The sequence below is a fragment of the Xiphias gladius genome, chromosome 20 (genome assembly GCF_016859285.1).
Source record: "Xiphias gladius isolate SHS-SW01 ecotype Sanya breed wild chromosome 20, ASM1685928v1, whole genome shotgun sequence".
Taxonomy (NCBI): Eukaryota; Metazoa; Chordata; class Actinopteri; order Istiophoriformes; family Xiphiidae; genus Xiphias; species Xiphias gladius.
The window spans coordinates 16,745,644-16,758,294 of record NC_053419.1 but is presented as its reverse complement, the minus strand read 5'-3'; the positions used below and the strand labels follow the sequence as shown (position 1 = coordinate 16,758,294).

The 12,651-nt window shown below is 40.5% G+C and overlaps 1 protein-coding gene across 5 annotated transcripts in view; it reads right to left on the bottom strand.

The window, feature by feature from the left end:
• Nucleotides 1–12,651, bottom strand: part of nedd4l (NEDD4 like E3 ubiquitin protein ligase) — a 46,774-nt gene that overhangs the window by 8,872 nt on the left and 25,251 nt on the right. For 4 of the 5 annotated variants that reach the window (XM_040156909.1, XM_040156910.1, XM_040156911.1 and 1 more), the window contains 10 exons: nt 12,258–12,412; nt 11,536–11,671; nt 11,225–11,413; nt 10,935–11,015; nt 8,767–8,826; nt 7,400–7,537; nt 6,188–6,406; nt 3,026–3,223; nt 2,159–2,236; nt 252–306 (listed from right to left, as the gene is read on the bottom strand). In XM_040156909.1, the coding sequence (XP_040012843.1) occupies nt 252–306; nt 2,159–2,236; nt 3,026–3,223; nt 6,188–6,406; nt 7,400–7,537; nt 8,767–8,826; nt 10,935–11,015; nt 11,225–11,413; nt 11,536–11,671; nt 12,258–12,412 (1,309 nt within the window). The remainder of the gene's footprint in view (nt 1–251; nt 307–2,158; nt 2,237–3,025; nt 3,224–6,187; nt 6,407–7,399; nt 7,538–8,766; nt 8,827–10,934; nt 11,016–11,224; nt 11,414–11,535; nt 11,672–12,257; nt 12,413–12,651) is intronic. The other variant, XM_040156908.1, reaches the window with a different exon arrangement.

Genomic DNA, 12,651 nt, shown 5'->3' with positions numbered 1-12,651 from the left:
CCTTTTCTGGTTTGAGCTTCTCAAATGTGAAGTTATGCTGGTTGTCTCTGTTTTAAGTGATTATAAAATTGAATTTATTTGGTTTTTGGACTCCTAGTCAGACAAAACAAGTATTTTGATGAGCTTCAGCTCTGGGAAATAAGTCGTACATGAAGACAGTGAAACAATTTATGTTGATACAGAGAGAAAGGCAGATAAGGGCTATATACACGATCAAATGCAAGCTTGGAAGAAACAGAACGTCAGCTCACTGTGGTCAATGTAGAAGGTGCGTCCGTCTGTGTGAACTCTTTCTTCCCATCCAGGCTGGAAAAGGAGCACAAGAGAGGAAGAGTGAGGAAAAAGCACACAGTCACCATTAGACAGCACTATTTAACAGGCCATGCTCAAATAGTAATTTAAATCCATCTACGGTTTTTCCTTTTTTCAATTTATGTTTGATTGAACTTGACTGACCATTAAATGGTCCAAACACTGACAGCCCAGCACTGCAGGTGAGGCAAGTTCAATCAATCACCGCAAAGGAACTGAAGGGATTTTCTCTCCTATTTGAGTCAGGTCTGAGACAGCAGCAAGGCAGGGATACAACCACAACATAAAGTTTAATCACCACTACTAGTTCAAACCAGTACACCACCACTGACACGGTGAGCACTCATTACAGTGTCACAGGCCACACACACTCGTACAGCACCAGCAATCAAGCAATTAAAAGAATTACAGTAGACTGAGAGTCAAGGGGTGGGGAAAGGGGCCAAGTCTGACAATCTGTCAAACAAGGGTGTGCCTTCACTGTGTATGTGTGTGTTTCTAATTAAGCTTCAACTGCATGAGTGGAAAACAGATCAAATCGATGATAAAACATGCAGCATACAGTGAGTTCCTTCCCCTAACCGCTTCTACTTCTGTTTCTCTTAAAACCTCCATCCCTCCCTCTGCCCCTTATTCAGCCACATTTTCCTCCTTCAGTCCCTTCCTTGTTAATTCTCTTTCTCACTCTAACAAATGCCCATGCATTTTGCTTCTTTCCATTTTCCCAACTCGTCTATCTTTGTCTCAGACACTGATAAAAGTACACAAACATGGAGCAGCCTGTGGATTCCCAGGAAAATGGTGGGGAGCTCCCAATGTTAAATGGGGGGATGGTGGGGGTGCAGGGAGGGAGCATAAAGAGAGGAAGTGGGTTAATATATTGATGGAAAGGAAGGCAGAGGTACAGTCCATCCATGCCGGTCATGAGAGAGAAAGAGAAGAGAGAGAAAGAGAGGGTTGAAAAACAAAACAAAAAAAAGAAAAAAAAAAAAGTGCAAGGCTGTCTGCAGGCATTTGACCAGACCGGACCAGACCAGACAGGTAAGTAGGCAGGCAGAGGGAGGGAGGCACCAACCAACCTCCTCTGGTAGGTTCTGCCAAACAGACATGGCCAGGTGTAGAAGTAGTAGCATACATTAGATCCACCAGAACGGAGTGACAAGAGAAAGAGAGAGAGGGAGAGAGAGAAAGAACACACACACATGCACACACACCACACAAGCCTGTGAGATGTACAAACCCATGAAGCTTTGATTATTCAACGTCTAGCTATGGTAACGTTAAACCCAGTTGTTGGGAGTTTGTCTTCGTCACAAGGATAATACTGCAAGTGACAGATAGTCTCCACCACCTAATTAGGGATTGTCACAGCCCCCAGACTCTGCTTTCTCATCCTCACCAGTTGCATTTTCCTACTGCCCCCCTCTTTTCTAACAGGACTAAAAAGGAAATGTCTAATACGGTTTGATCACACGATCATGTGTCATCTTTGACTGAAAAAGGCCACATTCACATACTTTACATCGAACATACACTGTCCATTGAGTCGAGCTAACAAAGCTGACCTGTAAACAAAAACTAAAACTGCAGCATGAAAAATCACTGATGGTGCAACAAGCTGAATAAATATTTTTTCTTTTTCATATTTTAGCTAAGGAAACAGATTACACAGTTATGATGATCTAAACAGATTGATTTGTTAAAAAAATAATAGAGTACATATTGGTAAAGGCAGTTGTGAATGAGAGAACAAAGCTAAGCAATTACTGGGCTCTATGAGGTTTTTATTAGTGTTTTGTGGGCCAAAGGTTAAATATGCAGTTGGTCTAATTGTGATGGTACTTACAGGAAGAGGACCAAGGTCACCAGGCTCCATTGAGTTCTTATTCCTCATATGGACAGGATATTTCAACCTGGGATCCTCCTGGTTGTCAAAAGAGAAAGGTGAGGAAGGAAACAGGGTGAAGAAAAAGATGGGTTTTTTTATTAAATGGTAAACAGATCATCTTATAGTTGCTGAAATTTCAGGATAAAAACAGGAACTCTCAACTATTACACAGCTCCCCAAGGTTCACTTTGTCTGAAGAGCTGAATCCTTATAAGGGTTCAAGTAAATTTGAAATCGACTTTCACAACACCAGGGGTCACTATAAGATCCAGTGAGAAACCACTGTCCTAGATTTTTAGTGTCTATTTGATAACTAAAACTGTCAAATAATGCTCATAATCACGTACAGAAACAAAAAATATAAACTACCAATTAATTTTACAACTTTATTTACCAACACTTTCTTTAGAGACCTAAAAGATTTCCTGAAAAGAATCATGTAAATTGCACAAATTATAAGGAAAACAGAGAACAGGGTGCAAGACAACTCTTTCAATTTAGTTTGTTGTGTTGAATTTCTACAAAGTTGTTAATGTACAGACACAGTTTATATATTTTCATATATGTTGGAATGTATGCTTGACTGCAAACCTTTTGTTTACCTGCTACTCACTAAGGTTATGCAAGCAATTCACCAGAACTGAAAATCGTCTCCACTTTCCCTTTAATTATTTCTAAACAACAGTTCTTTCCTGGGAACTACGAAGAAATTTTTGGATAATTACAGACTTGTATAATAAAGCACTGTTCTTTATGCATATTTAATAAAAATCGTCTTGCCTAAAGTATCATCACCCAGCCTTCTATGACAGCATGTTAGCTCACCCAGGTGGTTGTTCTGCTGTTGTGGTCAATGAAGAAAGGCCGTCCGTTGGGGGCTATCCTCATCTCCCAGCCCGGGGGCAGGAAGCTCTGCTGCGCCTTGTGCTGTGACTTGGGGGAACTGTAGGGGGAGGGCTGGGGAGACTGGGGGTTGGAGAACGTGTCCTTCACAGCCCTCCGTACCTGGATATTGTTGGCTCCCTGGATAAAAAATAAATAAATAAAAAAAGGGAAAAAATAAAATAAAATAAGTATAATATTATCAGTCCAATTGGACGATAAGGGGAGGATGTAAGTTGTAACTTCAGTCTTCCAAAAGTTGCCTTGGTATTCTGTTAGAAAACTGAATAAGATCAGAAAAGATCTAGGAAAAACCATCACCACAGTATCATAACTGCGAAAGCGACGGATAAATTCTTTTGACTTCCATGTAAAGCAGAAGGGAGTTAGTTAACGCCCATGCTGGGCACTCCACCAGCCTGTCAGGTTGTTAGTCAAAATGTCAACAGAAAAGGGCATCAATGCTTAATACGTTCTACAGATTTCAACTTTTACCAATTCCTCAGATATTGCTTCTGAGGTTTAATGGTACAATAACTGCTTACTTTGCAGATTCTCCCTCGGCCACGGTTACCTAAATGATTTCAAAGTCCAAGAAAAAGTGAAGATTAATCAGTGTAGAGCTATGAGAACTCTTTATTTATGTGTTTCTGGTAATAGAGACCTTGGTCAAGGCTCAAAGAAAAATTAGTTACAACATGATACCACTAGCCCAAAAACCATCTATCTACAGGAAACCTACAATTTCTGACATCTTAAAAGCTTCTAAAGCAATTAATGATCAAAGTTGCCCAGCATAATGTCCCCACTTCACATCGTGCTTTTAGCAGCAATTATCACTGACTGATCTGATTTCAACAAGAAAGAAGCGTGCATTAATTAATCCACAGACTTTCCACCTCCCCTGGAAGTTGTAATGCTGTGAGTGTTTGACTTCCTTTTACTTCCACAATGCCCTGTTAAAAAAGACACACTAGCACACACACACACACACACACACACACACACACACACACACACACACACCTTAATTAAATCTCCTTCAGGCCTGTTCCCTTGGTAGTTGGAAAGGATCTTCACCATTGAGTGAAGCCATTAAATGCAGTGTTAGGTCAAAAAGGGAGCATCCTTTTTTAGATACAATGTGTTGATCCTAATTAGCCAAGTTTGTGTGGCGTATTTATAGCTATACTGCATAATTTAAATTTCAAGATAAATTCTATTTTGTATAGAGGATACATATGCAGAGCAGATAAAGAACTAAAAAAAAAGTTAACAAGTTTTTCTAAAATGAAAATCAATTTTTCTTCAATCTGCAATCTCAAGTGCATGTGCACACACAAAGCTTTATGACAACAACGATGCCCAACACATACATACACAAACATGACATCTGATAGATGCAACAGAATCCAATCCAGAATAATTTTGTGATTATCCCCAAAAGTTATTTGCAGCCTCAAAAACGCTTGACTGCTCAAGTCAAAACAAAAAGAGGAAATTTCAATGTACTACCCTTAGTTTCATGTAGTTATAAGTTAACACATGAATTACCTGCCCTGTTTGATTATTAAACACCCTGACCAATGAGTAAGAGACTGGCTTCATGATAATGATGTGAATTCAGAGCCAGGACATGAAAAATGCCAACATACTGTGGTGGGATTAGGAATTGCTCTGTCAGCCATTGCTGATCATTGAAAATCAGATTATTTCATATCAGTGATCAAAACATTCTGCAGTAATTTCACAATGTTCCATTCTTTTCCAAACAAAGCAATCATTTAATTTGTCCACTAAATGGGCTGAGTCCAACACTTTGAATGTACATACACCAGCTTCAGGTTAAAAGCACTCCACTGATGCCTGCTTGCTTCAAGGCCTACTTTCATTAAGGTTTCTGGTGGCTGGAAGTATATAACAACTGCAAGTACAGGACTTACAGTACATGAGGTGTTTGAGTTAACCTTGAATGCTCACGTATGCCTTCATAAAAGTCACTGCAGCTGTGAGGTATAGGGAAAGGAAAGGTTACTGCTTTATGAGTGTCCACTGTGTGATATACCAGAGTTTGTCAGTGGTGACTGTGGAAATTCATATCTCAATAAAGATTAAAAAGAGGAAATACGTCATGCAGTCCTTATTTCTATTACTTCAAAAATGAAATTCACAGTTCTTGTGTCTTAAATTATTGATTATTTGGGGACAAAAGGGTTCAAAAATTGTTCACTGTCCCTTTAAGGTATTTACAAAGGATACAAATGTTAACCATAAGACCTAAGAATATAATATTTATTTGCTTTTGTAACCACCTTTGTGTTAGTAAAATGGCCTTTGGCTTTAATGATATTTGGTTGTCCAAGACCAGTGTGACTAATTTGTATGTCATCAGACTTGCTTTAGAAAGTCACAACAATCCTTTGGGACCTGTGATCAGTTCAAATAATTTATACACCCATCAGTAACTGCATGAATCCACCATCTTGGATTTACCACACCAACTTCATTCTGTTGATGCCATTGCCTCAAAACACACCGCACCGCAGAATGAAATGCTGACTGTGCCAAGAGTGCATACTGTTCACAACAAACTCATCTTCGGGATTAACAAAGCTTGAGTAAAGCTCAGACCATTTCATGTGACTAATGATAGTTTAATGGAGAGCTTCTTCAGTGCTCAGTCATCAGCTCATTATGTGTTGAAAATGAAAGAAAGAGCAGTATGAATAAAGAAAATTGTCACCCATGGAGAGATGACAATAATAGACTGATTAAATGGTGACATTAACATTTCCATAAGGTAGGAAAGGATGGGAAGAGAGAAAAGTCGCATCATGACAGAGTTAACCTGAAAGAAGGAGAGATAATAGATGAAAAGTGCAATATTAAGAAAAGGAATTTGAGGATTCGATTGGTAAGGATCATGATTTGGCCATCTACTAAAGGATGAACATACTGATACAATGAAGGATTGCATGAAAAGAAAGTGTGGAAGGGTAAAGACTGAGGAAAAATGAAGACAGAAATAAGTACTCCTCAGGTAGTAAAAAGAGGAAAAAGACATGGGTATGGTGGAGCGGGACGGTGCAGGTGACTAATTCTCACCTCCAAGGGGGTGGAAAGGGTGACAGTAGGGGAGCTGAGGCTACGAGGTCGTCGGACTTGGGGCTCATGGAGGTGGTTGTTGGAGGCATTGGAAGAGGAGGAGGGGGTGGATGCGGGTACCAGGGCTGAGGCCCCTCCTGATGGTGCTGCTGCTGCTGCTGCTGCTGCTGCTGCTGCTGCTGCTGCTGCTGCTGAAGTGCTGGCTCCATCTTCAGTCAGCTGTCAGTGAGAATGCACTTTTGAGGTTAAAGGGGGTTTGGAATAAAGAAAATGATGCTGTTCTTCGAAGAACAAAAAACTTTTCCCCATCATACTGTAAGTCAAGGATGCTTGTCTGCAACGGAGAGGTCTGGATGAAATCTTTTCTCTGAGGAAAATGAGTTCCTAAAATGTCAAAAGCATGGGTCATTTAGGCCCAAGAAAGCAATAATTTATTTCACTTGAAATAATTATTAATGATTAATATTATGCATCCATCTGGAACAGGGGCAGGGAAAGGCTTGAAATTTAAAGTTAGTGTTACTTTCAAACCTAACCCTAACTAGCAATGGTGCGATACGGTTATTTAAATCACCTAGCAATGTCCTCTCCTTCTAAATAATAACAAAAACAGATGAGAACCAGAGAATGAGAAGACTTTGTGATGACAGATAGATGAACAGGTATAACATAGCCAGCAGTGTTCTGATAAAAGCAGAAATGAAAGGGTGGATTTTAAAAGAAGAGAGACATGAGAATTAACCAAAACACCCAGTCTCATGTAGCAGTCTCTCCCCCAGCTCAGACTATGTGGAGCTGCCTCATTTGCAGACAGAAAGACAGGGCAAGACAAGTGGAAAAACAGGGTAGAAATGGGATAAGGGAGGGAAAAAGTGGTGGTTGCAGCTCCATGCCAGGGTTTAGGGAGACGTGACCAATGCAGAGTTGCACTTCATCAGAGTATCAAACAAAATGCTAGACAAGAGAAGGAAGATGTACAATAAAGTTGGACAGAATATGAAACTGGACAGAGACAGGATAAGAGACTTTGAAGTTGCAAGGCTGTGTCTCCTTCCATCATTCTTTATGGCTACACAGAGGAGAAAAACGGGGGGAAAGATGAGGAGGGTCCAGCACATAGGCCTAGGCCATGATAGGAGCCAAGGTAAGGTCCAGTCCCATGCATAGACAGAGTCCAGCCAGCCCGACAGCCAGCCTTCACACCTGCTGTACCTGCACAATTGGCCTAGTCCAGGTTGTGGTGCGGTTGTTATGGTTGACGTAATAAGTTCTTCCCTTGGCGTCCTTCCTCTCCTCCCATCCAGGGGGCAGGCCAGGGGTGGTCAAGGTGTAAGCAGTTGCCGAGGGAGACTGGCCAAGTGTAGAGAGAGAGCAAAGCAAAGACAACTAATCAGTACAGGCTAATATGCTTAGGGACATGTGAAGGGAATCTGTGCAAGAGAATAGAAACTGGTGTTTTCAATAAAGTCAAGTGTAGAACCAAAGTTATTCCAAAATACCACATATTTTTCTAAAATCTAACAACAAGACAAAGGCTTTAAAATCCTTGCCCATTTCAGCTGCGCAATGACAGTTTAGGAACAGGATATGACATAGAAAGCTTTACAACTCGAATGGGAAAATAGGTTAACTTTCACACACAAAGCACAACGAAAAACTAAACACTAGTATTAAATTAAGCATCACATGAGGAAAGTAGTGGATCATTACTACTCTGAGTGATTTATTAACTGTTAGTAGCATAAAGATTACTGAAATAGTCGACCAAATGATCACGAAATAAACTATGGTAATATTCAAGATATGACTCGCCACAGGAAGCACCATAGAGCATTGGGAACATTTTATAATGCTTCTTTATGGGTTATTATCAATAGCAGACCAGTGGCATTGCTCAATATTGCACTGACTACAAGTTTGCCAGATATAAATACAAAACACATGCACGCACGCACGCACGCACGCGCGCACACACACACACACACACACACACACACACACACACACACACACACACACACACACACACACACACACACACACGTACCACTGTATACCACTAACACAGAAACTTTGGGTCAACTTTTGGTCTAACAAAGCACTTCAGAATGTCATACCATCACTAATAAGAGAACTAAATAAAGAGGGAATCATTTGGGTAATTGTTAGCTTCATCATCAGTTTGTTTTAAAAGAACAAATCAATCACCAGCAAGCATTTTTATGAATGTTCAAACGAACTCGCACTGTCCATTTCATGGGGATCATTAACCTTTACTTTTTTAATGCATTGTGTGTCACACAAATTTGTCATATTGTACAAAAAGTTTGTAAATTGCCTTCTTGGATAGGGATCTGTTTAAACAAATCTAAACAAATGACAACTCCTGAAAAAGACAGAGCCAACAGAAATATAAATGACTGAAAGCCCTTGTGAAGCTTTCTAACAGAGTGTAGGTTTTTATCAAAGTAATTCCCAAAACTAGTCAGGGGACAGATACAGCTCATCCTGCGTGGTGACTGTGAACAAAGAGGTGTAGGACTGATAGGGTTTATACTGTATATAAACTGAGATATTACCATAGGCTCCTCAACACCTGAGACCGTTTGAGCTCGTGTTCTTCTGGTCTGGGAATTCTGCTGGTGGTAGACAACAGGGGAAGACGGTCTTTAGTTCACAGTATGTTATGTTTTCATTGCGAGGGTGGAAGAAATGGGGCAAGGGTGAGTGTTTAGGCAGTAGTGAGGATTGAGTTCGGAAAAACTGAATGGACAAAGGGGGGAATTTATTCTCCAAGGAGGTGAGGAGCAACAAAAACGGAGGAGATTCCTGTGATTATGGACCATGGTGAGAAAGTGCGGTGGCTGTGAAGCATAGGAGCTGTGAGGTTGATGCGCAGCAGGAAGGAACACAATTAATTTGGAAAGAAACTGCTGTTGCTGACTCGATTACACAAGCGGTAGGTTAAGAGTTAAGTTTTTAGTTTTTTTTTAGTAAATTGGAAAGTAATCAACTTTTAATTTTAAGATAAACAAAAATCAAGAAAGTCTGAGCTGCAGAGGTTCTCAGGCTTGCATTTCACTGTTGGAGGGAAAAGATAGTATCTTTCCCTGAACTTTAAATTTGATCCCAGCCAATGCAGCATCTTTACTCTCAACCCAAGTAGAAAAGCTACAGTAACAACAGTCAAAGAAAACAGTTCTGTGTCCTGAAAATGTGAGAGCAGCGGAAGTGAATTACTGTGCTGAAGTTCACAGAAAGTTCACAAAAAAGAGTTTAAATTTCAGACATGAACTGTAAGAAAGGGGATCCAATGCACAGAAAAGAAAAATAGAGCTTGTAATTTCATCCAAGCAATCCAAACGACACATGACAAGTAAGACGACAATATCAGTGTAGTTCAGCTGGCAGTGCTTTACAGAGACAGATACTGGACATTGTTCTGCTTATTTTAAACTACATTACTTGGAACACAGTTATCTATCTGATTTAGATTTAACAGTTATATTACAACATGCCCTATAACTACAGTGAAGAATGACTTCAATTATTATTCCTGAAGTTAAAACCATGCATTTAGCTATTTTGAAATGTAATACTACTCCACAACCTACTATTAAGCTTGCCATAAATTCAAATAGTGTCAAAGTCACAAAGTCTTCCACATTTCAGTTTTTTTCCCTCCCAAAGTTTTCAATGTTAAGCTCCCGCCAATGAAACTTAACACTTCTTGTAGGTTTTTCACATTATAAGCCTACTAATAATCAGCATAATCAATAATAATTAATTTATCAATACAATAGGTACGCACAGAGTAGGTTTTTAGTTTGAATTAACTGAGAAGCAGGGGAAATGAGAAATAAAAGCCTGTCTCCAACACAAGCCTCCAAGAGGCAATCACACATGCATTAGTCAGGACAAAGAGCACCCATCCGCCTATATACACATTTAATATCATTAAGGAACTGTTTGCACTAATTTACTGCTTTCCTGAATAAAACTGTCTTTCGACTTCAATAATCAATTGCTCACAAAACCCTGAGGAAAATATTAAACCCAGGATAGGTTTGTATTTAGGAAAAGGCTGACATTGGTACCTGTAGTTTTCCTTGGCTTGGCCAAGCTCGCTGCTGTGACTCAGCTGTGGAACAAGCATCTGATTCAGATCTTGTGACACGTTTGCTGAGCTGAATCTCCAATGATGCTATGACTCAGGACTCTCTGGAGAATACATTAACTGATGTGGTACTGTTCTTAATCTTACTTTCCTGCCTTTGATTTTTACTGGAATGGTGAAGCTGTTGGCACGCAGCTGTAGAGATAATGTTTCTACAATACATCAAACGCAACAGCGAGTGAATCACCGAGAGCAAAAAGTGGTAGTGGGAGAAAGGGGGGTGATATTCCCACGGACGTAAGAAGAAAGGGATGAACGGTAAAACCGAAGAAGCATAGAAAGCAGGAAGGAAAGGTGAAGAGGCAGCGAGACCTGCCTAGTATGGAAAGTGGAAATTTTTAAATGGGAGGAGGATCTAAGGTGGTGATTTAATATGTGGTATACCAACAGCACTGAGACATGCCAACAAAGATGAGGTAATTGTGACAACAATACAAACCTGCTAAGGTAATCAGAGTACAAAGCAAAGGATGTTCAGTACGCTAGAAGTAACGTAACAAGGAAAGGGAGGAAGCCAAAGAAGAAAGATGGCAGGATGGGGGGGACATGTAGGGGTTCAGAAATAAGTACCGAAATAAGCGGAGGAGCCTGGGCCTGATCACTGACACCATCCGTCATACTGGAGGAACGGAGTCTGTTTGAGAGCTGGCTCTGTTAAAAACAAAAACAAAAACAAAAACAACAATAAAAAAACAAACAGTAAGCAAGTGGAGAGTAAAAATCTTATTGCGAGCACTGCCTGTCTGACACAAAAAGACCTACTGAGAATAATTTGACTGCCTACGTTTACACCATTTAGTCATTGAAAGCGTAAGCGGTTTTGGTTTTGACTACTGAAAATTACAGTGTTCAAGTCTCACCAGAGCAGAGCTGGGCCCTGGCACTTCGCCGTTGGTTTCGGGAGTGAGTGACAGCCTCAGATTCAAATCTTCAGCAAACTCCTGGGTGACGGGTGTTGGTGGGTGTTGTGGTGTCAAGATGGAGGAGGGGCCAGGCAGAGACTGGGACAAGCTGTCGTTAGAATCTTCTTCTGTGATGAGCTCCCAGGACTACATGAGCAACCAGGAGACACAACCATGAAACTATAACATTGTACTGACCTTGTCACTTGAGACAGCTATGGCTCAGTATGTGTGTCTACTATACATATGTGCATATTGCTCTATCTCACATTGTCCATGTCCCTGGGCTCCAGGTGCTCATTCTCTAGGTCTTCACTAATGTGGCGTCTGGAACGGAAAACACGGTGTGCTTCCTGATGGATCTGCCGCTGTTGATTGTCACTCTCTGTCTCTGAAATCACATCCCTGAGAGAGAAGAAGTGATATCATACAAAAACTAAAGTTACTAAATCTTATAAAATTACTGCTAGGAAATATGATTGGGCCAAAAGACAGTAGATCAAGTCAGTATTACTGCTATGTAAAAGAAAACCAAAAATGCAACTGATAGCTAAGGTAGTTCTACAGTAAAGATTTGGGTAGGATTGGCCCGGTTAAAATGGACAAAAACACTTAATGTCAAAATAGCTGGATTTAGTCCCTATCTGCCTAAGCCTACTGCCCGTCATGCTGATTTGTACATGCTCCTTCTGACAGCTGAGCCAAAGTGCATTTGAGTAAATAATGAGATTACATAATATCTGTGCCTTCTGTGTACATCGAGGTACAGTTGTTTCTTACATGCACCTTTTCTTGAAGGAAGAGTTTTTGACATTTTGACAAATATACTATTCCTGCCAAGAGTTACAAAGATTGATAACGCTCTCATTTCTGTCTCTTAAATATAAAGCCAAAGTCCCTTTCTCAAAGTGTCGAAATCTTCCTTTAAACAGAGCAAAATTAGTACTCATACATGAGTCAAAACTAAAAATGTAAATGAGATCAGGCATACACATTAGAGGGCCGTTTCCACTGTGTACTGCGGTTGTTGTGGTTGACGTAGTAGGTGCGTCCCAGGTTGTCCACCTTCTCTTCCCAGCCTGGGGGCAATGGGGGCAACAGCTGCTGTGGTCGCTGGGAACCTGAGTCTGCAGACTCATCCCATCCCTGAAAGAGAAAGTTTGTATTTTTTTTACATAAGGTAGTACGAGCCACTCACTGGTAGCTCAGGGCAAAGACCCCATGGTCACAGATATTCCATTGAGCTGGTCTGACACACAAGCATTGGCAAATGGGTGTGGTTTAAGAGGGGATTCAAGCATGGAAGTAGATTAAAGATGTTGGATTCACTCATTCTGAGTGCTGTGTTGTGGTTTGAAATGTTTTTGTTAACATTTACTGGTGTG